This window comes from Ambystoma mexicanum, chromosome 2q (assembly GCF_040938575.1).
Source record: "Ambystoma mexicanum isolate Mex_15411 chromosome 2q, UKY_AmexF1_1, whole genome shotgun sequence".
In the NCBI taxonomy this organism is placed as follows: domain Eukaryota; kingdom Metazoa; phylum Chordata; class Amphibia; order Caudata; family Ambystomatidae; genus Ambystoma; species Ambystoma mexicanum.
The window spans coordinates 345,059,929-345,085,368 of NC_090924.1; the positions used below are offsets into that span (position 1 = coordinate 345,059,929).

Genomic DNA, 25,440 nt, shown 5'->3' on the forward strand with positions numbered 1-25,440 from the left:
TAACTAAAATCACATCTACCATGACCACTGGATACATTGTATGAATTTCTAAGTGCTTTATTTAACATGTACACACCCCTGGCCGTCCCAGACCCTCATCCCCAGCACACTTGCCTTTCCCATACACCCATTGCCAACACCCCTCCCCACACCCTTATCCCCAACACCCCTGCTCTCCCCACACCCTCACCCACAACAAACGTGCCCTCCCCACACCCTCATCACCAATACTTCTGCCCTCCCCACACACTCATCCACAACACCCCTGCCCTCCCCACACACTCATCCACAACACCCCTGCCCTCCTCACAACCTCATCCCTATCAACTCTGCATTCCCACACAATTATCCCCAGCAACTATGCCCTCCCCACAGCCTCATCTCCAACACTTCTGCCCTCCCCACACACTCATCCACAACACCCCTGCCCTCCCCACACACTCATCCACAACACCCCTGCCCTCCTCACAACCTCATCCCTATCAACTCTGCATTCCCACACACTTATCCCCAGCAACTATGCCCTCCCCACAGCCTCATCTCCAACACTTCTGCCCGCTCCCTGTGCTCATCTCCAACATCTCTACCCTCTGCATACCCTCCTCCCAAACATTCCTTAACTCCTCCCACCCTTATGATATGCAGTCAGTCATATGGAAGTCTCTACTTTTTCCTCCTCTTGCCACCTTCCCAGTGGTGGAAGGAGGGATGAGCCACTGAGACCGACTTGGTGCTATGCTTGCAATGGATCTCTCTGGGTGGCAGACACATAACTGACCATTTCACTCCTTCAAATCTGCTTGAGGGTGAGGGTTAAGGCCTGTGTGACATTTTCATTGGTGGCTGACATGATCTCTGTCAACACCCATACCCTTTGCATCATGAGTGTTATTCTGGCAGCGTCATCTGCTGCACACCGGCTCAATCAGTGCCAGGAGGTTGTCGCCCTCCTAGAGGAACCCTGCATGCCATCTAGCATCGCATGTGTGATGTCCTCACTTCCGCATCCAAGGACGACAGTCCTCTATTTATGTTTGGTCTGCGGGCTGAGACCCGCGTATGTTGAGGGGCGGAGTTACCGCCCAAGGGTTAGTTAGAATTCGGGATCGAATGAATAAAGACGTGTTTGTACCACAGCTCCGTGCTCCGACTCTCAGTCAGTGATATGCATGAGTGAGAGGGCGGCGTATGTGCAAGAGCGAGAGGAGGTCCACGATCGACCTTATTCACACTGGCGACGAGGGAAAGAAAGTTCCCGCCGTGCCCGCAATCGTCGGTCCGCTGCTCGTGGTGCGTCCCCTATCACCACTGGGAGCCCGGACCTCGTTTACACGCGGGCCCATAGCAGTGGGTGGAGCGCGAAGGCTCCCCACTCCTCAATTCTCCGGCGTAAGTGTTTTCGAGCGGGCGGAGCAGGAGCAGCTGTCAGCTCCCCGCATTAAACACTCTTCCTGGGCGGTGGAGGTCACATCGTCCCGCCAACGGCAACGCCTGTGAAGGCCCGGCCCAGCACAAGAAGACATCGGCGGGTGGAGCAGCGACTCCCCGTAAGTGTTTTCGAGCGGGCGGAGCAGGAGCAGCTGTCAGCTCCCCGCATTAAACACTCTTCCCGGGCGGTGGAGGTCACATCCTCCCGCCAACGGCAACGCCTGTGAAGGCCCGGCCCAGCACAAGAAGACATCGGCGGGTGGAGCAGCGACTCCCCGCGCCGGTGGAGCTGGTGCCGGCTCCCCGCGAAATCATCTCCGGGCGGTGGAGGAGTGGACTCAACGCGCACAAGTGGAGGAGGCAAAGAAGAACCTCCCGCTCCAACGATCCAACACAAAGGGGTAAGAGTGAACCCTCTTCCCCTCTGTCACAAAAAAAAAAAAAAAAAAACCACACCACGCACCTGCAGACATCGCCACCAAAGGCCCATTTTGCAGCGCCCCCTAGCGGCAACCAACTGCCACCGCACCAGGAACAGTAACTACAGCGCCTCCTGCTGGCAACAAGGCGCCACCGCGCCAAGACTGTACACTAAGAATTCCAAAATTTATTAACACCAAGATTTAATATTCAGCGCCCCGGCTGCAGAGTGACAATCACACCCGACGCAGCCCAAGTAGACACAGGAACACTTTCATGAGTAACTCAGAGGAAGACTCATTAACCATCCCAGTGACACCAAGCAACACAGGCCATAAAAAAATGACAGACAGCCTCCTAACACAGCTACCAGCAAATTTCGACCTCACTGACACTGGCACCCTTGGATCAAGGTGGAAGAGGTGGCTGAGGGACTTTGAGGTATGTCTAAAGGCGGCAGGCGCACTAGAAGATGAACAAAAACTCAATCTTCTAAATCATGCTGTAGGGCCAAATGTCTGAGACATTCTGGACGAAATTCCCGAGAACAACATAGACACGTATGTCAAGCTGAAAACAACGCTCACGGAATATTTCACACCTCACACCAATGTGGACTATGAACGGCACATATTCCATACCACAAAACAACAAAAGGGTGAAACCATAGACGCATTCGTCATGAGACTACGTGCAAAAATGAAACACTGTGATTTCAATAATTACTCAAATGAGGAGGCCCTCAGGTCACAAATCATAGTGGGATGTGAAAGTGCCGACTTCCGCAGACGACTCCTGCAACAACCGCGCAGCCTTGAAGAAATCCTTCGACTGGCGCGCTCGGATGCGGCCCTGGCCGCACAAGTGGAAGGTCTGGACGACATAAAGATAACACATGGAAAACAAAAAACACATCATATTCTATGCCAGTCGAAGCCTCTCCAAGACAGAGCAAGCCTACTCCCAGGTGGAAAAAGAAGGTCTGGCCGTAGTGTGGGCCTGTGAACACTTCCACTTGTTCCTATACGGAAAACCTTTCGTAGTAGTGACGGACCACCAAGCCCTCATCTTCATTTATGGCAACCCTCAGGCAAAAATGCCACCACGCATAGCTCGATGGGCCCTCCGACTACAAGACTATCAGTTCTCCATCACTCATAGACCCGGGAAAGAGCAGAACCCCGCCGACTTCCTCTCGAGACGCCCGAAGGACGCGTGTGGACCAGAACCATCTATAGCTGACCAGTACATAAGATATGTCATTCACAGCAACACACCACAAGGACTAGACATGGATCACATCATTAGTGAATCAAACACTGATCAAGGGATACAAACCATCCTCCGATGCCTAGAGACAGGGCGATGGAAGCATGCCAAACAAATTCGTGAAACCATGAACGAGGACGTCAAGCGGGATATCACCTGTTTCCTAGCTGTAAAAGAAGAACTGGCAAAATCAGACGAAGGAATGCTGCTAAAAGGGACAAAGCTAGTGATACCGCGCAGTCTGCGCCAGAAGGTACTCGAGCTCGCTTATGAAGGACACCGAGGCATTGTGTCCACCAAAAGGATGCTGAGGCAGAAGCTATGGTTCCCACAGCTAGATACCGCAGTAGAAGAACTACTACAAGACTGTCCCACCTGTGCTCTTGTGAAGCCACACACCTCCCCAGAACCTCTAAGCATGACCGCACTACCTGAAGGGGCATGGGAAGAGATAGCCATTGACCATTTTGGGCCCATGGAAGGAGGAGAATACATTCTGGTGGCCGTAGATGAGTACTCGAGATACCCCCATCAACATCTGCACACCACACCATACCAGTCCTACATCGGATGTTCGCAACATACGGAGTACCCAAGGTAGTTAAATCTGACAATGGACCTCCATTCACAGGACAGGACTTCCAAAGATTTGCCGAATACATGGGTTTCAAACACAGAAAAGTAACACCTCTATGGCCTCAAGCCAATGGGACCGTTGAGCGGTTCATGAGCAACATCAAACGCACCACGCAAATTGCTCGCATCACGGGAGAGCCTGTCGAGAAACTCTTATACCAACTCATGCGAGACTACAGGAATACGCCACACAGCACCACGGGAAAAACACCTTCAGAAGTGATGTTCGGGAGAACAATAAGAACACGAATACCACATGCGGCCAGTGAGAAAGATCACTATGCAAGGGACGCAGAAATGAGGGAGAAGGATGCACGCATGAAGGAAACCATGAAAAGGGCCGCGGATACAAAACGGCAAATGACTTGGTGCCAGGAGACATGGTGATAGTCCGCCAGCCCCAGCCTCGAAAAAACGTAGCCCCATTCAGCGAGGAACCTCTCATCATCATCCGCAAGAAAGGATCACTCATTACCACGGAAGGAGACCGCAAGACCATAACAAGGAACTCATCCCACTTCAGAAAGGTGTCGAGAACCCCAGCCTTAGGTGACACAAACCTGAGTGACGAGCCCACTATATGTGATGCTCCATATGAAGGAGATAGAGAAGACTCCGACGGAGAAGTGAATGCTGAGACATGGACAGACTCCTCGACAAGAATAGAAGGTCGACCAACAAGGACGAAGAAAAAGCCTCACCGCCTCATCGAGGAAATGAACTAAGTCTGGACTTAAGGTTTAGTGACGGGAGGATGTGATGTCCTCACTTCCGCATCCAAGGACGACAGTCCTCTATTTATGTTTGGTCTGCGGGCTGAGACCCGCGTATGTTGAGGGGCGGAGTTACCGCCCAAGAGTTAGTTAGAATTCGGGATCGAATGAATAAAGACGTGTTTGTACCCCAGCTCCGTGCTCCGACTCTCAGTCAGTGATATGCATGAGTGAGAGGGCGGCGTATGTGCAAGAGCGAGAGGAGGTCCACGATCGACCTTATTCACAGCATGAGAGTGGCCAAATTGTTCTATGGCGATCTATTCAAGATGCTCCTTCTATGAGAGCGTCTTCCAGATAGGAAATGGGATGTGTTGTGGAGCTAGGGTGGGTGGGTCATGGTGGTGAATTCCCCCAGGTCCACATGCCTGTACGCCTGCAGCACCATCATTCTATGAAGGTGTATTTGTGTCCTGACAATCGTGACACTGTAGTGCACAGCAGAAGGTAAGGGAGAAGGAATGGTGTACAGAGGTGAGAGGCTAGGAAGGGAAGATCAGTCAATTGGGAACCAGCTTACCCTAGTAGCTGCAGGAGTGTGTTCATTGGTACTTGGTACTTGGCAACGGTGATGGGAGGCGCGCAAGTGACGTTTAGGTGTCTTCTGCAGTAGGCTGGCAAACAGGCTCCCGTGAGCCAGAGGCGGTGTTGGCGGCTTCACCACAAACTAGTAGCAGACCGTCGTGGGGGAGGCTGAGAGGACAGTGCTTCTGCATTCTGCCCTGTGTCAGCAGTGGTTGCCACAACATTAGTAGTTGTCCCGGTGGTCTCAAAGGGACTGCAGTGGTGCTCTCAGACAGTGAGTTCCTCGATGGAGGCTCCCACAACTACTTGCCTTCCTGGGTGCTCTAGCACTGGGCAATTCAATGCTTTTGGGTGCCATAGTGGCACTTGCAGGAGTGTCAGTCGTACTGTGGCCTACCATGGCCTCTGGCTGTCTGGTGTGCCTCTTGTGAGATATGGGACATGGCATGACTTGCTATGTTGTATTGTTGTTGAGTGCAACATTTTGATGCATTCTGGAGTAAGCTAGATGAAAGTCATGATGAAAAGGGCAGGAACATCATGAATGATATGATATGGCATTTGTAACGCGCCTATACACAAGTGTTTCAAGGCGCGACGAGGCAGGGAGGGGGGAACAAGGGGAAGACACCATGGGGCATGTTGGAAAGGAATGTAGTGTTACAGATGACTTGTTTGGTGCATATTTGGAATAGAATGTGTTGGGAATGTATAGTTTGACTGCCCAATGGTGTTATGGACCTTTACCTTTGCTCATGCTCATTGGTGCCCATCTACACCTGGACACATGAGGTTGGGAACTGCGTTTCCCTCTCACTTGTGAGATGCGGTTGTACCAGTCATGGTGCAGCAGCTTCATTTTGGGGATCAGACCATACGTACACAGGGCTTATCGCTAATATTCCTTTTCACATGTCATATGTTGGTGTACTGGCAATCTGGGTGGAACCAGGCTATTCTATCTCTGTTCAGCATTAGTTGAATTTGTGTTGTGCATTTTCTGGGTGGGGGGCTCTTTGGCTGGCATGTGTTGTGGCTACATGGTTGTCGTGGCTATTGCCAACGATGGGTGGTGACAGAGTTTGTGATAGCAGTTTCTGATGGTTGCTGTTAAATGTCATTGATAAAATGTCTTACATTGAGAGCCTCCAACTTGTTTATGGTGTCTCCTAATGTACAGTCCAATGGTGTTGGGTGTGTTCATTGTGCATTTCCTGCCCAAGGCTCTGAAGGGCGACTGCAAGTCTGTAGGATGACATTATATTCGGGTTGGTCTTTTGTCTAAGAGCATTTAAATCAGGCTATCAGCAGGCTTTTTCTGTCTGCCCGCTTCAACCTCTGCTATCTTGCCATGTATGTCATTCCATGTGTCATTTTTTCTCCTTTTGGTGTTTTTCCCGTTCTGTGCCCCATAGAGCTTCTGTGCATGGGCCACCATCTGGACTTCAATCACAATGAGCTCTGTCTCTGTGAATTCTGGCTTTCTAAGCCCCATTTCTGGCTGGTTGGCTCTGGGCTTGCCCCTTACATGCTCTGTCAGTCTATCAACTTCGTATGACACTTCCAAAAGGGAGATTTCACGTGAAATTGATTTTTGAAGCTGTCCCCCACACATTTTTCCCTTTGCTCATTGATGCTATTTCTGCCCGGCGGAATTACCATTTGGTAATTCATCAATTCTTCCCGCGATAAAGCTAAATCTGCCGAAATGTGGTGGATTTACAGGCCGGTACTGATTTGTGGCGCTAATGCTGCTGGAAGAAATTCCCATAACCTGCCAACGGTTGGGGAGCACTCACATGGCCTCCCAATTTGGGGCTTATTTCGCTGCACACCATGGTAGTAACTGTAATTCCATCCAGCAGAATTAGCAGTGTCTTCACCGCCAAACGAGGCCAATATTATTAAATACAAGTAAAGCAGGAGTCGTAAATTGATACAAATTAAACACCTATTTAGTTTTGGATGCTTTAACCTGAATTATATATATTTAGATGAGGTTCTGATTACTTATTAGTGGCAGATCAGTACCACCCTTGCTAGATCAGGGCCTACAGGATAGAAATTAGGAAAGCCAAAAAATGTCTTATAAAACCTGCATCTCCAATGCCAACAACCGTTGCAAGAAACTCCACAAGTTTATTAGAGTTCAAGACTCTTCTCTGGTCAACCGCCCCCCCCTTTCCTGTCTCACAAGCACTCTGCGATGACCTGTCAGATCACTACTAAAACATGGGCCTCCTTACGAGGTCGGCGGTAACCCGCATCAACGGCGGGTTGCCGCCAACCTCGTAACACAGTTCTGCTGCCTGATATCCCGATGCCACCGGGATATTCCCGGTGGCGTCGGACCGGGATGTCAGGCAGCGGAAAGTGTAAGCCCCCATTCCCGTGGAGTCCCAAACTTTTCCTTAAAAAGCCCTCTCTTGACCCCCTCTTCCCCTCCAATTACCACCCCATCATTAACAATCGCTTCATAGCCAAATTCCTAGATCACACTGCATATTCCCAACTCAGCCTCTTCACAGAATCCTACAGCCTTCTTGACCCTGTCCAGTCAGGCTTCAGCCCCCTCCATGGAACCGAAACCTCCCTTGTCTCAATCTGGCATGACCATAAAAGAACAGCAGACTCGGAAGGCTGCACCGCACTCGTCCTCCTTGACCTCTCAGCAGCATTCGATACAATGAACCATACCACTCTCATGAACAGACTCTTCACCCTAGGCATCAGGGACTCTGCCCTTAGATGGATCACATTGTTCCTCGCCGACTGCTCTCAAATCATCAACCTCCACCCTTTCACCTCTGGCCCCTGGCCAGTCCGCCATGGAGTCCCACAGGGAGCTTCCCCTTCCCTCTTCAACCTTTACATATCCCCGCTCCCCGCTCTCATCCACTCCTAGAATCTCACATGCTACAACTATGCAGACGACACACAGATTATTCTCAAGATCCCCAACTCCCCAAAACTCACCCCCTCCCAGACCTTGCCTCCTGCCTCACTGACATACACTCCTGGATGACAGACAACCACCTCCTCCTGCTCAACCCAGGCAAAACCGAAATCCTAATGTGTGGTAAAACAGCTCTCCTTCCCTAACCCACCCCTTAGGCACCTTCCTTAAAACCCCCACCCACTGGGCTGTGGGCAACCTGGGGACCTAATCCACATGTGGTGGAACTGCCCAGTGGCAGAGACATATTGGAAGGAGATTTTGGGCCATATCAAGGAGATAGTGGGGACACAGCTTCCTCTGGACCCGATGGTGGTTTTACTGGGCACGCAGTTGAAGGGAGCTATGCGAACACAGGAAATTAGGCCAACCTTATCACCCACATGCTGAGCGCGGCCAGAATCACCCTGGCACAGGCGTGGAAGAACAAACAGGGGCCGGTGGTGGCTATGTGGTGGATGAGACTGTGGGGAGTGATGGCCATGGAAAAACTGACTGCAATGGCATATGGCTCCTACTCGAAATATTTGAATACTTGGATGCAGTTCCATGAGTTCATGGAAGACAGAGAACAAATGTACTTTAAAACCATGTTACTCCACAGGGTCTCTGTCCTGTAGCTAGGCAAACCCCAGGATGCCAGCCTGACCCGCAATATACCCACAAGTGGTGAATAGAGTCGTTGTGTTACCACCAAAGGTGGAAGAATTATATTGGCAATGGGGGGGGCAAAGGAGGTGGGGGGTTATAACAGTTAAACCCAGGAGCCTATGGAACATGGAGATATGGCATTGGGAATTGACAAGGCGGGGAAACGAGGTGAAAACTACTGTTAACTGCTCCCATGTATATGTTTGTAACCTGTGCTCCTGAGAAATAAAGTTTGTAAAAAATAAATTAAAAAAAGCACCTGCTGTATCATGCTCAGTCAAAAACCTGGGATGCACCATCAACTCAGAGCGGATCCTCTCTCCTCACATCAATGTGGTTTCCAGATCTTGCCACTTCCGAAAGCATATTTTTCCTATCTCTCATACCCTCATAGAATCTCAGCAATCATAATAACAATAATTTAGCATTTATATAGCGCTACAAACCCTCAGGTATCTGAGCGCTGCTTATTATTACCCGCGGTGTGTGGTGCTCATTTATCGACCTCGGGAGGATGAAAGGCTGAGTTTGGCCATACCAGGATTCAAACCTGTGTCACCAGGCTCTGCATGGATACCAAAGCGAGTGCTCTACTCACTGTGCTATTTGACCGGCCATCATCCTCTCTCGCCTAGACTACTACAATTCCCTCTATCTAGGCTCCCCTGCCTTTCAACTCAGAAAGCTCAAACGGCTCCAAACCTCGGCAGCCAGGCTCCCCCTGGCACTCTCCCCTAGAGAACGCATCTCCATTGCACTCCGGGTGCTTCACTGGCTGCCCATCAGCCGACTGCCCACTTTCAAAGCCATGTGCATTACCAACTGTGCCTTCCACAGGAAAGGCCCTGAATTCCTCCAAAACAAACGTACATGCTACCACCACAATCGATTTCTCAGGTCAGGTTCAGCACATCTCCTCGTAGTCCCCCCTTTCAAATTCTCCAGGCTAGGAGGCTCCTTCCTCATCCTAGCTCGCCTCTTTTGGAACTTCCTCTCCCTCTCCCTCCATCTCATAGAGGACCACCTTGCCTTCAGAAAGGTTCTCAAAACCTGTCTCTTCCCTCCCGCAACCTGAAACCATCCTTCCACCCCACCACCACCTGCACGCACACACACACCAGCCAGTGGTAGGCAACCACACCCTGCCACTCCCGTGCTTCTGCCCTTTCCATTCAGCTACTTTGCTTCACCCCTTTAATTTTATGTCCTGTGCTCTGCTCCTGCCCTTTTACTCATTCAACCCCCCCGAGTCACTACCCCCTCTTCCATCAGAGTAGCCATGTTATGGCACCCAGTGGAGTCAAGGGGGCATCCAGTATCTCTCACTTGGAAGAACTCTGAGAGTGGGCTAGGTATTGCACCTAAATGTCTCGGAAGGGTGGGAAATGTATTGACCGACCATGAGGGAGAGCAATAAGTTGCACCTGGATGGATTTGGGGGTGGACAATGAGTTGCATTTGGATTGTTTGGAGGTTTGCAATGTATCATATTATTATGTATTTTAGCGTGGACAACGTATTGCACTTCGATGGACCTGGGTTTGGGCAAGGTATCACACTTAGATGAACACTGAGGGTGGGCAAAGTATTGCACTTGTATGGATGTTAGCGTGGACAGTGTTTTTTGTACCTAGATGGAGTTCAAGGGGTGAGCAATGTTGAATGTATAACTGACATATTTATTCCTTTTGCACCCCGCACCTTTGGGTCTTAGCCGAAGGCACAGCCTCACTTTCGCACGCATCTGCTCCCACACAGAAGTCGAAAAACACTTTACACAACACCTCTTCACAAAGAAAGCAGCTACCTTTCACGAGAAAATTCGAACTGTAGCTACACACATAATATCTATCCTGATGCAAACACACTCGCCACCCCGAGCATACCTCTTTCCACACAGCCACGTGACAATACACATGGGTGGCTAGCCGGGACTTGGCCACCACTCGTAACCTCTAACAGCTACATGTACACACGCATTTTAGTACCTCGCATTTTCCCATACTCTGTACTTCAATCCTTCCAATGGCTTTCAACCGACAGCGCCTCAGGATCATACCCATGGTGAAAGGCGCTATACAAATGACGAAATGAATGAATGAATGAAGAGAGTAATGGCTTTAGCCGCTGGGTTGGTCCAAAAGGCAGTTTTTTGTTGAAAGTGGAGTGGACTACATTTGTAAAACAATGACCTTCTGTTCTTATAAAATTAAGCAATAGAGGCATATGTTCAGTGCTGCCTTTCTTCTAGAAATAGTGGCTTGGCCGGGCAGACAGACATTCTTCCCAGGCAAAACAGGTGAAACTCACCCGTTTTGGTGACCAGTAGAACCAGAAACATATTTCTCTAGCAGACGTTTAGCCCTCGATGATGAGCTATGACAACTGGCTTGTGTCTGCATAATGTTATTTCTCAATACATGTATGTATGTAAAGCAAAGGCTTTTTAAAATGTTTTGTGGACACCCCCTGATGTATTTGTCCTTTTTCTGTTTAGATGATAGTAGCAGATGCCCATCGAAGCTCAAGAAAGTATGTTTCTGGATCTGTGGCATGGAGAGCAGGAAGACTGATGCAATGGAGACACCTGCAACGATTCCACCACCATCACCGGAAGACGTACTATACGAGAAACCTTTTGCAAGACATGTGTTGAATATCAACCTAATTGTGTGCTTGAGTGCTGGAGTGTTCCTGTGGGCATACTTTGCATAAAGGCCACGCGTTATGCTTCTGCGACTCATCGGGAGAAAATGGGTAACTGTGCAGCAGTGATATCTCTAAGAGAACAAAGCTGTTACTTGTATACATTCTTCCTTGAGAACAATATCTGCTGTACACATTCCAGGTTCCGAGCCTCAAACACGTACAAACCAAGGATATGTAGAAACCCACTCTGCACTGTTTTCAAGATACGTGAAGGATAATTCAGATTTTCCAGAGGTTTCATCAATTCAAATCTATGGAACGCTGATACTTCAAAGAAAGGTGGTACAGCAACCCGGCCTTAATTTAAATGGATGAATAGTCCTGCTGGATTTCTGGGGTTCCGATTAAAGACTTGTGAAGCACCCACATTACAAATCACAATTCAACTTGTTTATTCAATGTGCCAATTAAGAGTCGCTGCATAAGTCAAACCTTTCCAGATCTAAACCCCTGTCTACCTGCAGCAAAACGACTCATTAAATATGAAATACAGCATCTCAAATGGCAGTCTTGTACATCTCCTTCAACTGATCCAAAATTAACCATCCAGGATCATTGCCAATGTTATGTTTAGTCACTGAATCAAGTAACGTTCGAAATTAGGAGAAGAAGCTCTTTAATAGCCCAGACGCCACACCTTACTAGACGCAGCTCTGAGCTTCAGTGGCTGTTCGCTGTTCACCAGTCATGGGCTGTTTCACTGTGCAGGTGGCAATGTGCAGGGTGACAAGGAGCCTGTACCCTCCAGCTGCCGAAAGACACTGCTTGGAGGCAGTAAGGTAGAAGAAAATGTTGTCTGTCTTTTTGTAACCTCTTAACACAGCTCCCCCAGACTTTTTTCTATCTTCTGTGGGTCTCTCTCCCTTCACCCCCCAGTAAGGCCTAGGAGGTCTGTCCACTTAGACTCACTCAAAACAACCTCTAGATAAGGGAAGAAATGATCCGCCCTCCGTCTGCCCACCCGCTTGAAGCGCATATGATCATGACTGGGGACGTGTGGGGGAGAATTGCAGGGTTATAGAACATGACTGGGATATGCCGAGTGTGTACCGAGGGTATCCACTGAGAGGTGAACACTCCGTGTTCATGGGAGTATGACAATAAATGGTGAAAGGTTCAGAGATAATTTTTCAATGTATTTCTTTATTTTATTTATTTGTTACTCGCCAGTTACAGAAAGCTTTTGGCATTAGTCATACAATTACATTTATACAGTGAGCAGTCGTTAACAAAACAAGAAATAATATAGCACATACATGAACATTATTTACAGGCTCAGTTGGGGATCTTGGGCTGACATGGATTAGCAGAGCGCAATGCTAATATTGGTTAAATAACCAGGTTTTTTGCTTCTTCTTAAAGCCAATGAGAGAAGTCTCTTTTTTAATGTTGAGGGCGAGAGTGTTCCCCCTCAATGCAATAATACTGTGGGATCCCAGTTGATGGTATGGGTTTCTAACAAGACGTGCTTGGGGCACGTAATCTACAATGAACAAGGACATAAAGTCTAGCACTGTCAGGTTTTCTGTAAATATCTAAATACCTTTGAAGGTACTCGCATTAATAAACAAATAAAAGGCTTTAGGGGAAAGCCCCATAGCTTAATGAAGGCATGCATCGGTTTTCCCTAATACTAGACGTTTGCAATGGTCTACTACATTGAGGATCTGTGGGCCCAGATTTAGAGGCTACTCCCTGGAACTGCTGGTTCTCAGGGTGCTCTGCTGTGGAGCAATCTCTCTTTTGGAAATGTTATTCGCAAAGAAAACGTGTATAAAAGCTTTGCAGATATCGCTATGCAGCACTTGCAAAACACCAGGCCAAAACACTTCACACGTGAACACGCTGCACTGCCACTCAGGAAGTCGAGTGGCCACGAGGGATATATGTATGCAATCAGAATAAGCGTCTTTGCCTCAAAGTGGTAATTTCTGGCCACGTTCAAAATCCATTGGCTATAAGTCACTAATGTTGCTTCATAGGTGTCTGTGTCAGTATTCTGACACAATCAGAAAGCAAGATGTAGGCTCTGATTCAGTAACTGAAGATTGCAGAGGAAAACAGTGCTTAATGTCACCTGCAGAAGAAATCTCATACAACGCCCGAACCAGAAGGTAGGTTTACAGGTAAATTTAATCCTTGTAGTTCCATTGTAGAGAAAGCACTGGGACATCCACCCAGCCCAGTTCAGCAGGTCCAACTGACATCCGTGGAACCTTACACACATCTCATCCATCACAACTCCACACTCCAAATGACATCACCAGCCGACCTACAGAACCAATTACAACACACCTCCCTCCCTTCAATACCTTAACAACCGCACCCTCAAAAGGAAGAAACCTTAAACACCACAGATTAGTACACCCTAAAAACCTATTACAACACACCTCCCTCCCTTCAATACCTTAACAACAGCAACCTCAACACCACAAAATGGAACAACCTAGCCACCCCAAACATAAACCAGCAACGCACCAGCTCGAGAGAAAATAGGAACACCAACCAGCGGGCCACAGATATACCCAAGAAAGGTACTATAAATAACCAAACCAACACCAGCTAGCAAATATCCCCAAAAACCCAAGCTTACTACCACCCAACACAAACTATCATCAAATGGCGTAAACAACAACGTCCTGCTAACAACAGGGCCCCAAAGGACCCCAAAGCCACCCAGCAACCCCACCATACAGACAGCACCTCACTGCCCCCATAAACTAGACAGCACCTCACTGCCCCCTAATAAACTAGACAGCACCTCACTGCCCCAAATAACTAGATAGCAACTCACTGCCCCCTAATAAACTAGACAGCACCCCACTGAAGCCCAAAATGACATCACCAGCCGACCTACAGAACCAATTACAACAAAGTACTGGCTGCTAATTTCTCTAACCTCACACTCGTTTCATCACCAAACACTAGACCAGCTTCACTTAAGGTCTTCAAAGCTAATCTTGTGTGCACAAACACTTTTTGTGATTTACATATAACTTTGCAATTCATGATAGGTGCATTGCGCAGGTTGGTCACAATTACAATGGTCCCAGCAGCATTATACAAATATTAGCCAGTGTTTGCAAGCAGGTCAATAGTTGGCAACTACTTTAGGCAGATACTCATAATTTGCAGTGTGGCAGACTGCTTCCATTTTGTATGAAGGGCCCAGGGGCTCCTTGAAGTAGTCAGCAATCACACCAACTGATTCCTCAATCGAAGAAACATCGTTATTTATTTTATTTTTTATTTTATTGTGCATTTGTAAGGTGCTTATACAAGTCAATTGTGTTTCAAAGCTCCAACAGGGCAAATGGGAGGGAACATGGGAGTGAAAATCAATTAAAACAATGAAGGAAGGAGGTGGACCTACTAGGCCTTGTGAGCTTTCCGAACGTGCAGGTGCACAGAAAAGAGAAACGAAGGCGGAGAAAGGGGAAGTGCTAGGTATGCCATGAGGGAAGTGGGCAGCTGTAAGTGCCAAGTGGATTGGTCAGCTGTCAATAGATAAGTAATTGTAAGGCCACTAGTGGCATAGGCCAATGGTGCCAGGTGAGTGTTGGGTGCGGGCGGAGGCTGAAGGCAATTGGGTGTGGGAGTCTAGGGCCCAGAAGGACACATAAGGGACCTGGTCACCAATCTCAGCAACTGTAGGATTAGCAGAGGAGGGAGGAAGGGAAGAAAGGAAAGTTTTGAGGAGCTTGCAGTATTTGAGGAGTTCCAGCTGAAGACGAAGTGGAAGGGGGAGGCTGTTCCATAGGAGGGAACCTGCTGAGGCAAGAGAGCGGCTCCCAGCTCTCAGTTTAGCAAAGCACTTGACACACAGAGAGTTGGTGCCAGAGGAGCGTAAAGTTCTGGAGGGAGAGTATTTAGTGAGAGCAAGTTGTAGATAGCGTGGTCTCTGGCCCCAGACAGCATATGGACGATGCAGAGGGATTTTAATTTGATCCTTGCAGCAACTGGGAGCCAGTGGAGAGTTTCTATGACTGGAGAGAATGCAGTGCCTGCACTTGAGGCCAAGGATAAGTCTTGCTGCCCTATTCTGGATTAGCTGGAGGGGTCATAGAGAGGAGGAGCGGAGGTTAAGGAAAAGGCTATTGCAGTAGTCTAGCCTAGAAAGAACCAGAGCTCTAGAGACGATGAGCTTCTGGGGGAAAGTGGGCCCTGTGTTTGTAATAGAGGAGGTGTCGAATTGGCAGCTACAGCGTGATTCAAACCCTCAGATAAGGGTCTGCTATCCCTTAGATGCTTTAGCCCTGAATTTCCAAACACAGTAAGTGGTACAGTCGCAACCCTGGCAGATGTAAGGCTTTGCGGGTAATAGTGAAAAGTTGAGAAACCTTTAAACATCTGGTGTTTCAGAGTCAAATTTCTTTTGCTTTGTATTTTTATTTTATTCTTGTTTTATATAATTCTGCATTATGCCATCCATTGACACTTTTCCATTATTATGGTGTAAAACTTTTTCCCTTTCCCTGTTATTTTCAAAGGGACATGTAGGCCAGGCTCCAGCAGGGGGACCAGGCCCCTCAATGCCACCCTCTGCCCCCCTAGAAAGTAGACCTTGACAGTGGGACCTGAGGGAGTGGGGGCGTTGGGGTGTGGGGGCATTTCGCTCTAAACATGCTGCAACAACCTCAGGGAGATTAGCATTATGAGTGGCTGCACTGCTGGAGGCCCGGACAGAATTTGTTTGCTTGTCCTGGACAATGATCTATGCCTCACAGCCATAAAAGCACAAATGACCAGGAAAATGAAGGGTCATTCACACCTCTAAGTGAGGTAGCACACATACTCAGTCAGGCTGCCTACAACTATTTTCTCACATATAAAATAACACAGTTGGTTTCTCTCGCTCTGCATTTGGAAAGTGCATCCTAGGTACTTTTTAAAATGTTTAGATTCTCTGCATCCACTTTGTGGGTCCTCTAACCATTTTGCTTTCTTTTTGATGGATTCCCTGCCTTTTTTATTGTATTTGTGTGTACAGAGGGACTTCTACTGAAGTCGCCTGTCACTGCAAGCCTTTTCGTGATGGGCTGCCCTAGGAACACATAGGGCTAAAGGGCAGTGGTGCTTTTTAAGCATCGCATGTTGGTCCCAGGCTGATTCTATTACCATGTAAGTTTGCTGTGGGGTAGCCTAGAAGTAGCTGTGTTTAGCTTTGGCTTCACCAATAGTTGCAGCCATGTTCACAGCGATAGTAGTCAAACGGGTCTACATGGCAGCTATTTGGATACTAATGCAAATTTTAAGTTGTGCTCCCAGCCTTTGTGTTTGTGGCGGTAATAAAAGGGCTCTGGTGCTGACAAGGGTTCAGCCTGAGCCCATCCATGCACCCTCTAGAGTGGTTTAAACTGGCTTAGCCTGGTTTTCTGCTGCGCACATGCCCAATGCACATCTTGTGTGGCTGGACCAGTATGTTTGGTGGTTTTTAGGGCCAGCCTGTTTGGTCTGTCTAGTGTACAATTGGAAGGCTAACTTAGGCCAGCCCCTGAGTGAATGCGTTAAACCATGTGAGATCCTGTGAATTCATCAGATTCCTACCTGAATTGTTGGAGGACTGCTGTGAAGATGGGCTATTGCATCTGAGAAGCAGGTATGGCCACAAAGGTTGAACCATAGTTCCTTTGTCATTTTACCTGGTTCTTCTAAATGTTCTGGAATGTCATCTTGGGGGCTTTTCCTAGTCCTTGCTCAGTCCTCCTTGCTGGCTGGACTGGCTGTCCCATATTGGGACTGTTTCTTGGCTGTTGCTGTGGTGCCTTCCTGTAAACCCTCCTGGAACAAGCACCTTGAGATGGTGAGTCTCCCTGACCTGGATGTGTGGTGGGTCGCTATCACTCCGCCGCAGCTCTGATTTGGGCTGTCGTGGGCCGCACCCAACCATTGCTCAATCGTGGGACCATTCTTTGTGGGCTGGCTGACACTGTTGCTCCCTGGAGAGAAGACAAGATCCCTTTGGTTGGACTATTGCAACAGCCTCTTTCTAAATCTACCTGCCTCTACTCGCCGCCCTTTGCAACGTATCCAGAACAGGACTGCGAGACCTGTCCTTGGCCTCAAAACCTGGGATCATATCTCCCCAGCCCTGAAATCTCTTCACTGGCTCCCAGTGGCTGCAAGGATTAAATTCAAGACCCTCTGCATTGTCCACAAGGCTTTCTGGGGCCTGGGTGCAAAATACCTTCAGCCATACCTTCGTAAATACCTTCCCTCTCGAGCACTTCACTCCTCCACCTCTAACTCCCTCAGGGTCAGCCGCTTTTCTAAGAAATTAGCTGGGAGTAGATCTCTGTCTTCGGCTGGGGCCTCCATCTGGAACAGCCTCCCTGCCACTCTAAAACTTGAGGAGAACCACCTCTGGTTCCGAAAGCACCTCAAGACCTTCCTCTTTGCTTCTGCCTCCTCTCCCCTGTTGATCTGTTCTGTATCGGCATTGTGTCTTTAAGGCCCAGGTACCTGCTCACTCTGCCATCCACCTGCATTGCCTCCGGGCAATCCCTTGCACTGGGGTCTGTATCTGTAACCCTACAGTCCCCCCCCCACTCTTTCTTTTTCTGCACTTATTCAGACACACCCTGTCTGTTGCCTTATTCCTAGGGCTTAACATTTGCTGGCTGCACTACCACTGTTTGTTGCTGTTGTTATTTATTTATTCATGTTTCATTATTTTTGCTCAGCACTTTCCACCTCTCCCCCTCCCTCGCACTTACCCCTCTCCCATGCACTTGCGCATTCTCAATGTCACTGGGCCTAGTATGATCGCTGTCTGTTCTCCCTTGTTCCCCTTGCCTCGTCGCGCTCTGAAACACTTGTGTACGAGCACGATGCAAATAAAATATCAATATCAATTGGTCATGTTACTCTGTATTCCTGGTTTCTTCTCTGTCACAGCTCCTACGTGGTGGGTCATGCTCTTGGGTACATGGATTATTATTCTTTTCATCTGTCGGGGATGTCGCTGGTCAATGGTTTAAGCCCCAGTCTATCGAATCTCCTTCCCAGACCTGTTAAAGAAGCCCTGTACGTATCAGGTTTTTTAGATGACTCCAAGCCAAATCCACTTGACAGCCATTGTAAGTACTTGTGCCTGGGTCCCTATGTATTCCTTGGAATCCTTGTCAGGGTTCCCTTAGGGCATGGACTAGTGGCGTGTTGCATGCCCGACTCTACCGAATATTACCATTCAATTGCATTGGTCAGAATCCTCCTTTGTATCCATCTTTTTCTGGCCACCTGGGTTTCGAACCTGGAGCTGGAACTATTCAATAGGGTCCCCTCTGGTGTCCTCTGTGGTTAGTTGTGTTGTTGGTCACATACGTGGGGTAAATATAGTGCTTACCTTAATTTATCCCAGAACCCTGGTTTGCCTATGGAGTTTGTTCCATTATTTCCTATGAGGCAAATTTCTTCAAACCTTCGAACTGAATGAGGTATTTTCCCAACTTCAGACATTTTTTGTTGGTACTCTAAGTGATGCAGTCACTTCTTACCAGAGACTTGATGTTTAGTACTCACCTATGATTTATTAGGGAATAAAATGTAAAAGAATCACTGCACTTCACTTCATTTCCTTATGAAAACGAAAAACGTGTGGTTACGTTCTTTAAGTTCTACTCTAGGGCTGAACTATGATGTGATGTGATGTCATGATATGATGTGGCATTTATAACGCGCCTGTACACATGTGTTTCTAGTCGCGACAAGACAAGGAGGGGGAAACAAGGGAGGACAAAATAGCAATCTTACTAGGCCTTGTGTCATTCAGATCGCGCAAGTGCAGGGAAGGTGAGAAGTGTCAGGGGGGAGGGGAAGGCGGAAGAGCAGTTAACTCACAAGTGCAGCCAGCATAATTGCAGAGAGAAGGGTCTGTAGGGGTGCTGATACAGACCCTTAAGTGCTGGGGAGACTGGAGGCAGTGTTAAGCCGACTGGACATGCAGGAGCCTGGACCTGAGTTCAGAGGTTGACCAGGTGACCAGTGCACAGAGCAGTAAGGTGCATCAGCAGGGGAGAGGAAGAGAGAAAGTAGAGGCAAAAAGGAAGGTCTTGAGTTGCTTCCGAAACCGGAGGTGATTCTGCTCAAGTTTGAGAGAGGCAGGGAGGCTGTTCCAGAGGGAGGCCCCAGCCGAGGAGATAGTCCTGCCCCCAAATCTCTGCTTGCAGAAGCATCTGACCCTCAGAGTGTTGGAAGTGGATGAGTGCAGAGCTCGAGAAGAAAGATGTTTTGGAAGAGAAAGTTGGAGGTAGGGAGGTCCCAGGTCCCAGAAGGCCTTGTGGATGATGCAGAGGGTCTTGAACCTGATCTTTGTAGCCACAGGGAGCCAGTGAAGCGATTTCAGAGCTGGAGACATACAATCCCTTGGCTTGAAACCAAGGACAAGTCTTGCAGTCCTGTTCTGGATAAGTTGTAACCGTGGACGAATAGTGGCAGGAAGATGTAGAAAGAGGTTGTTGCAATAGTCCAGCCTAGAAAGGACAAGAGCTCTGGAGACAGTGAGCTTCTGGGGAAAGTCAGAAAAGGAAGACTAGCTCTGAGGAGGTGCAGCTGATAGTTTGACTTCTTAGAGACGTCAGAGATGTGAGGAGAGAAGGAGAGGGTGGAGTCGAAGATGGCACCAAGGTTCTTAGCCTGACAAGAAGAAGCAGGGAGAGGGCCCAGAGTGGGCGGCCAGAGAGAGAGAGGAAAGCAGAGGTGGGTGTCCCAATGAGGAGGAGCTCAATCTTACTGGCATTAAGGCAGAGATCATTGGTGGCACACCATTTCTGAATTGCGGCCTGACAGTCTGGTATGAGAGAAGAAGCAGGGGTGGCTGAGGGGAGCCTGAACAAGAGCGGGGTGTCATCACCATAACATTGCAAGCTAGAGCCGAAAGTAGCAATGCTGTGGGCAAGAGGTGCCAGGTAGTGGTTGAACAGCCAGGGAGAGAGGTTAGACCCCTGGGGAACACCACAAGTAGAGAGAGAGACAGAGGAGAGGAAAGACCCCAGTTGAACCTGGGAGGGTTGGTCGGTGAGAAAGGAGGTCAACCATGTTAGGGCCTGATCAGTAATACCAAGGTTGTCCCAGAGACGATTGAGCAGGATGGCATGGGTGACCGTGTCAAAAGCAGAGGGTAGATCAAGGAGAATGAGGACAGAAGGGAGATTAGAGTCCAGATTGGAGAGCAAGTTTTCACAGGTGTTCAGGAGAGCAGTTTCTGTGCTTCTGGCAGCTCTGAAGCCAGACTGGTGGTCATGGAGGCAATCAAAAGATTCAGTATGTAGGTTAAGCTGGGAGATGGCCAGCTTTTCCAAGAATTTGCCAAGGAAAGGAGTGATGGCGATCGGGCGATAGATAGCCAGAAAGGAAGGATCGGCTGAGGTCTTCTTTAGAAGGGGGTGCACAAGACGGTGCTTAAGTGGGAGGGGAAAGTTCCAGTGGCAACTGAGTGATTGCAGAAATCAGCCAAGACTGGAGCAAGGGTGTCGATGTGGTCCTTGATAGTTCTGGATGAGCAGGGGAGAACCTGTTTTGATGAGACTTTCATAGATCGGACTGTACATCATGTAGGCACTGGATTGTTGGACTAAACACATGTGCCGTTTTGGTGGAACCTCTAGGCATTGTTGGAATTGTTTAGCCACTTCATGCCCTCTGTGCCACATCATATACATGTAATATCGTCTTGAGATGCAAATATTAGTGCGCCCTGGGCTGTGCTCTTTCACAGAGGGTTTGTGGTCAGTCCTCAAATGAAACGTATTGCCGAATATGTAAGTCCAGAGGTATGGAGACGCTCATGTGTATGCCAATATCTCCTTTTCAATTGCATGAACACATTTTTGGTGGTTGATAATGCCTTTAATCCAAATGCCACAACGTTTTCTGCTGGTTTTCTCTTTTAAATTGAGGAATCGTCTGTACCATAGGTGCTTGTGATACCGGTATCCAGTTTTAGCCTGACATGCCTGAAGCATGGGCATTCACAAGGTATGATTTAATACTAACAAACTCCCTTTCTTGTTCTTGGTCTTATAAAAAATCAAGGGCAGTCCAGCTTGAACTCTTAGGTCACATCTCTCCTACACAATACTACAAGCAACCTTATTGGGTGTCATGAGCGAGTTTTAGTTTGGGTATCTAGGCACAGTGGACTTGGGACCCATGTCTAGACATACAAGTCCCACTTGGGTTGACTTTCGCAAAGCTTAAGACTGAAGGCTGAAAGGTTTTGAATGATAATCCAGCAGCATTGCTCTGGGAAACATTTCAGACCATAGCTTGTCAGTGAATGCCAATGCAGATGAGGGAAGGCAATATGCAAATCAAGCATAGTCCCACAACATAAAAGGCATTCCAGGTCGAATTGCTAGGTCACGTCCCTTCTGCACAAAACCAGACAGACCCCAAGATATATCTTGGCCTCAAGCTTAGGACCCACAGCTGGGCATACAAGACCCAGTCAGGATGCCTCATGGAAATCATTCCAGCCATCACTCTTCAGTTTTCCAGCAATCCACGTAACATCACCTTCAAAGTCTCACTGTGACTAGATTTATCCTTCCCATAAAAAGGAAGCAATGTTCTTCATAACCTGTAGCATGTGTTCTATCATCCTATGAAATCCAGAGGTGGTGGAGGAGAGACCTGGCATGGTGTGCATCTGTACAATCCAAAGAGTGTAATGAAAGTCATTTGTCACTTGGGAGTCCTTATGCAGCAGATCGTGATGAATTATGCATAATCAACTGCAATGAATGCCAACGTGTGTAGTAGTTAAACAATGTTGGGCCTGTAGCAATGATCTGTGACTCTCTCTGTTAAGAACCCTGATACACGGCCTTAGCTTACTGGTGTCAACTTTCTTTGTCAGGAGTGCTGCTCCAGCCATTGTATGACCGCCAAGGATTCAGTTGTCCTTTCTTGTGCAAGCTCTTCGAGTAGCTTGAAACAATGTCTGGCTGTGGCCAGAATTGACCTTACTTTGTTTTACGGGCACAGCTCCTGGACGCAGGCTTCTTTTGTAGAAATATTTTACACACTCCATGCCTTTTGAAACATCTCACTTTATTGTCTCACAATCTCCTCCCATGCTTTTGTTTCCAGAAACATGACCTAAACTTTACTGAATAGATTCAGGTTCCTTTCGATTTCCTTTCTTCGCACTATCCTAAAATGGGCAGTCCATGTTTCATTAAGGAAGGCTTGCCTGAAGCAGTGTGGCCTTTGGAATGAATGGGCCATCTCTTCCGCATCTGCTCCTCGGAATGCTTTGCATTTCTTTTTTAAAGCTTGTTTTATTGAGTTTTTACAATAAAACAATAGAACAGTTAACAGATAACGCCTGACAGGACAGTAATAAAGATTACCCCTGCTAACTGAGTATTAATTCTATTAAAGACTAGGAGGCGAGCATTATGCTTCAACTTCTTTTATTACCACTTTTATTACCACTCTTCATCAGTTTCAACAAACTATAACAAATCAACAAACTTCTGAAATGTGACTTTTTCCTCTTTGAACTACAACTCCCATAGTTTTTATAGTCCTTCATCACTTCAGCTCAGCTATGACCACATCCTGTCCCTGAGCTCCTCCTCTCTTTTACGTGCTCTGAACTGTCACTTAGAACCCACAACTTTGTCCCGCCAACAGTGCGAAGACTTCAACCACTCAAACTGGGTGCCGATACTCCTCCGGCTGCTTGCTCGTGTCCTGGTGACTAGCCTCCTTACTCAATTATTCTTCCGCTCCTCTCCTAAGGATTATACAAAACAAAACTTAAGTGTGGCATCCATGCATTGTTATCATATCACTAAACATTATAATTAACAATACATGCTCAGGTGGGAAATTAATGCTCGCCTCCTAGTCTTTAATAGAATTAATACTCCATGCACAGTTAGCAGGGGTAATCTTTATTCTATGGCAAGACTAGAGGCAAGCATTATGTTTGTTCAAAGCTTCCCCAATACCGTAACGGCTATACTATCAGATGGCTTAAAGTAAAACTCTTTAAAAGTACGATCATTAGCCCAATCTGCCGCTAACATGATCTCTTGCAATGATGCCCCCGCCATAAATGCTTTGGAAGCCATAGCTCCCCTTACGGAGTGAGCTCAATACTTCCTCAAGTCAATCCCAGCTGCTTACATCACTTCCCTGACCTATCTAACAATGGTAGCTGTCTTTACTGCGTGAAACGGCTTTCTACGCGCTATCAGCAATTGGGTAGTACCCGCTGCCCTGTTCTCCGCTGTCCTAGACTCATATTCTTTAATGCAGCTCACTACGCACCACTTGATAGTATTTGTGAAGTCCGCGTAATGAACCGAAGAGGTTCCTGTCTTAGTCCTCTTTACAACAGAGAAGGTCACTGCTTCTGGGCCAAAGGCTCTTCTATTAATCTCCAATGCTCTGACATCTGACAGGCGCTTACAGGATACGAGATAGAGCAGCATAGCTAGTTTTCCTGACAGCTGCTTAAGGGACAAGTATCTGTCGGTTGGCCAGCTCTCCACTAGCCGTAGAACTGATGTAACATCCACCAATGTATTATATCTAGGCTCTGGCAGTACTTTAAACTTAGCCCCTCTGATCAGTCTAACTACTGCCGGATGTTCCCCCACAGGGGCTCCATCAATTGGCAGGTGTCCTGCTGAGATCGCTGATCTGTATACTCCTATGGTATGGAAGGCTTTCCCGTCTTGTAGCAGCTGCGCTAGAAAATTCAGTATAGCCACTACAGGGGCTGAAATGGGATGACGACCTCTCCCTTTAAACCAACTAGTACATTTGTCCCAAGCCGCATCGTAGCACCTCCTAGTGGATGGAGCCCAGGATTCTGCGATGAGCTCTGCAGCTTGCATCGAAATGCCTGGCAGCGACCAGCATCTCCTGATATCCTGCACGCGATGAGCGGGAGTATCCCTCTCACTCTCAGAGGATGACAGGACTCAGATGGGTCCGTGAGTAGTTGGTCTCCTTCGGGAAGGACTCTCGGCAGGTCTACTGCGAGCTCCATCAGCGCTGGAAACCACACATGTGACTTCCATAGCGGAGCCACTAAAATCAGCTCTGCTCTCTCCCTCTGACATTTAGCTAGAAATCTGCTCAGCATCGTGAAGGGGGGAAAGGCGTAATGGAGGCCGCTCGACCAGTCCTGCAGGAACACGTCTGTCCCTTGAGCTCCTGTATCTAACCTCCAGCTGAAGTAATCGGTTGTCTGTGTATTGAGGCGAGACAAAAACTGATCCATGTGTACTGGACTACACCTCTGATCCAGCATTTGAAACACTGTCGGATCCAGCTTCCAGTCGCTGGAGTCCGTGAGGTATCGCGAGTTCCAGTGAGCCGCTACGTTCAGTGCTCCGGGCAGATACTCTGCTGTCACTGACGTCCCTTACTGAAGGCAAAAATGCCAAAAAATCCTTTGCCAGCTCGGCCAGCATCCTGGATCTTGTTCCTCCTAGGTGATTTATGTATCAGACTGCTGAGATGTTGCCCATCTTTAACAGGACACATGACTTCCCCCTGTCTCTCGTGAACGCTTTGATTGCAAAATATCCCGCTAGAAGCTCTAGCCAGTTTATGTGAAGACAAAGCTCTTCTTCGTTCCACTTGCCCCCTGTCTGCATCTCTCCACATCTTGCTCCCCAGCCTAAACAGCTGGTATCTGATTCTATGATCAAGTCTGGTCAGTCTGCAAAAATGGCATGCCCATTCCAAGCGTACATATTCTGCAACCACCATTCCAGTTTTGTGTTGGACTCTGGTTCCAATGGTATCAGCTGATGATATCTCAAGCCCTGCTGTAAGTGCTTTATTTTCAATCTTTGTAATGCGCGATAGTGCAAAGGACCTGGAAATATGGCTTGAATGGATGCTGCTAGCATCCCTACAATCCTTGCTAGAACTCAACTGTTTCCTCAGGCATGACCTGATCCCCTATTGATATCCCGTATCATCCGGGCTGGAAGCTCCAGAGTAGCCTTCCTTGTGGCGAGTACTAATCCCGGAAAATCTAGCCTCTGTGCTAGCATGGTATCTGACTTCTCCACGTTCACTAGGAATACTAAAGATCGGAGC

At 48.0% G+C, this 25,440-nt stretch overlaps 1 protein-coding gene across 2 annotated transcripts in view; it reads left to right on the forward strand.

Moving 5' to 3' along the window:
• SLC5A11 (solute carrier family 5 member 11) overlaps positions 1-11,861 on the forward strand; it is a 672,168-nt gene extending 660,307 nt beyond the window's left edge. The window contains exon 16 of one of the 2 annotated variants that reach the window (XM_069647357.1): positions 11,156-11,861. In XM_069647357.1, coding sequence (XP_069503458.1) covers positions 11,156-11,373 — 218 coding nt within the window. In that variant the 3' untranslated portion in view covers positions 11,374-11,861. The remainder of the gene's footprint in view (positions 1-11,155) is intronic. The other variant, XM_069647356.1, reaches the window with a different exon arrangement.
• The last annotated feature ends 13,579 nt before the right edge of the window (positions 11,862-25,440 follow it).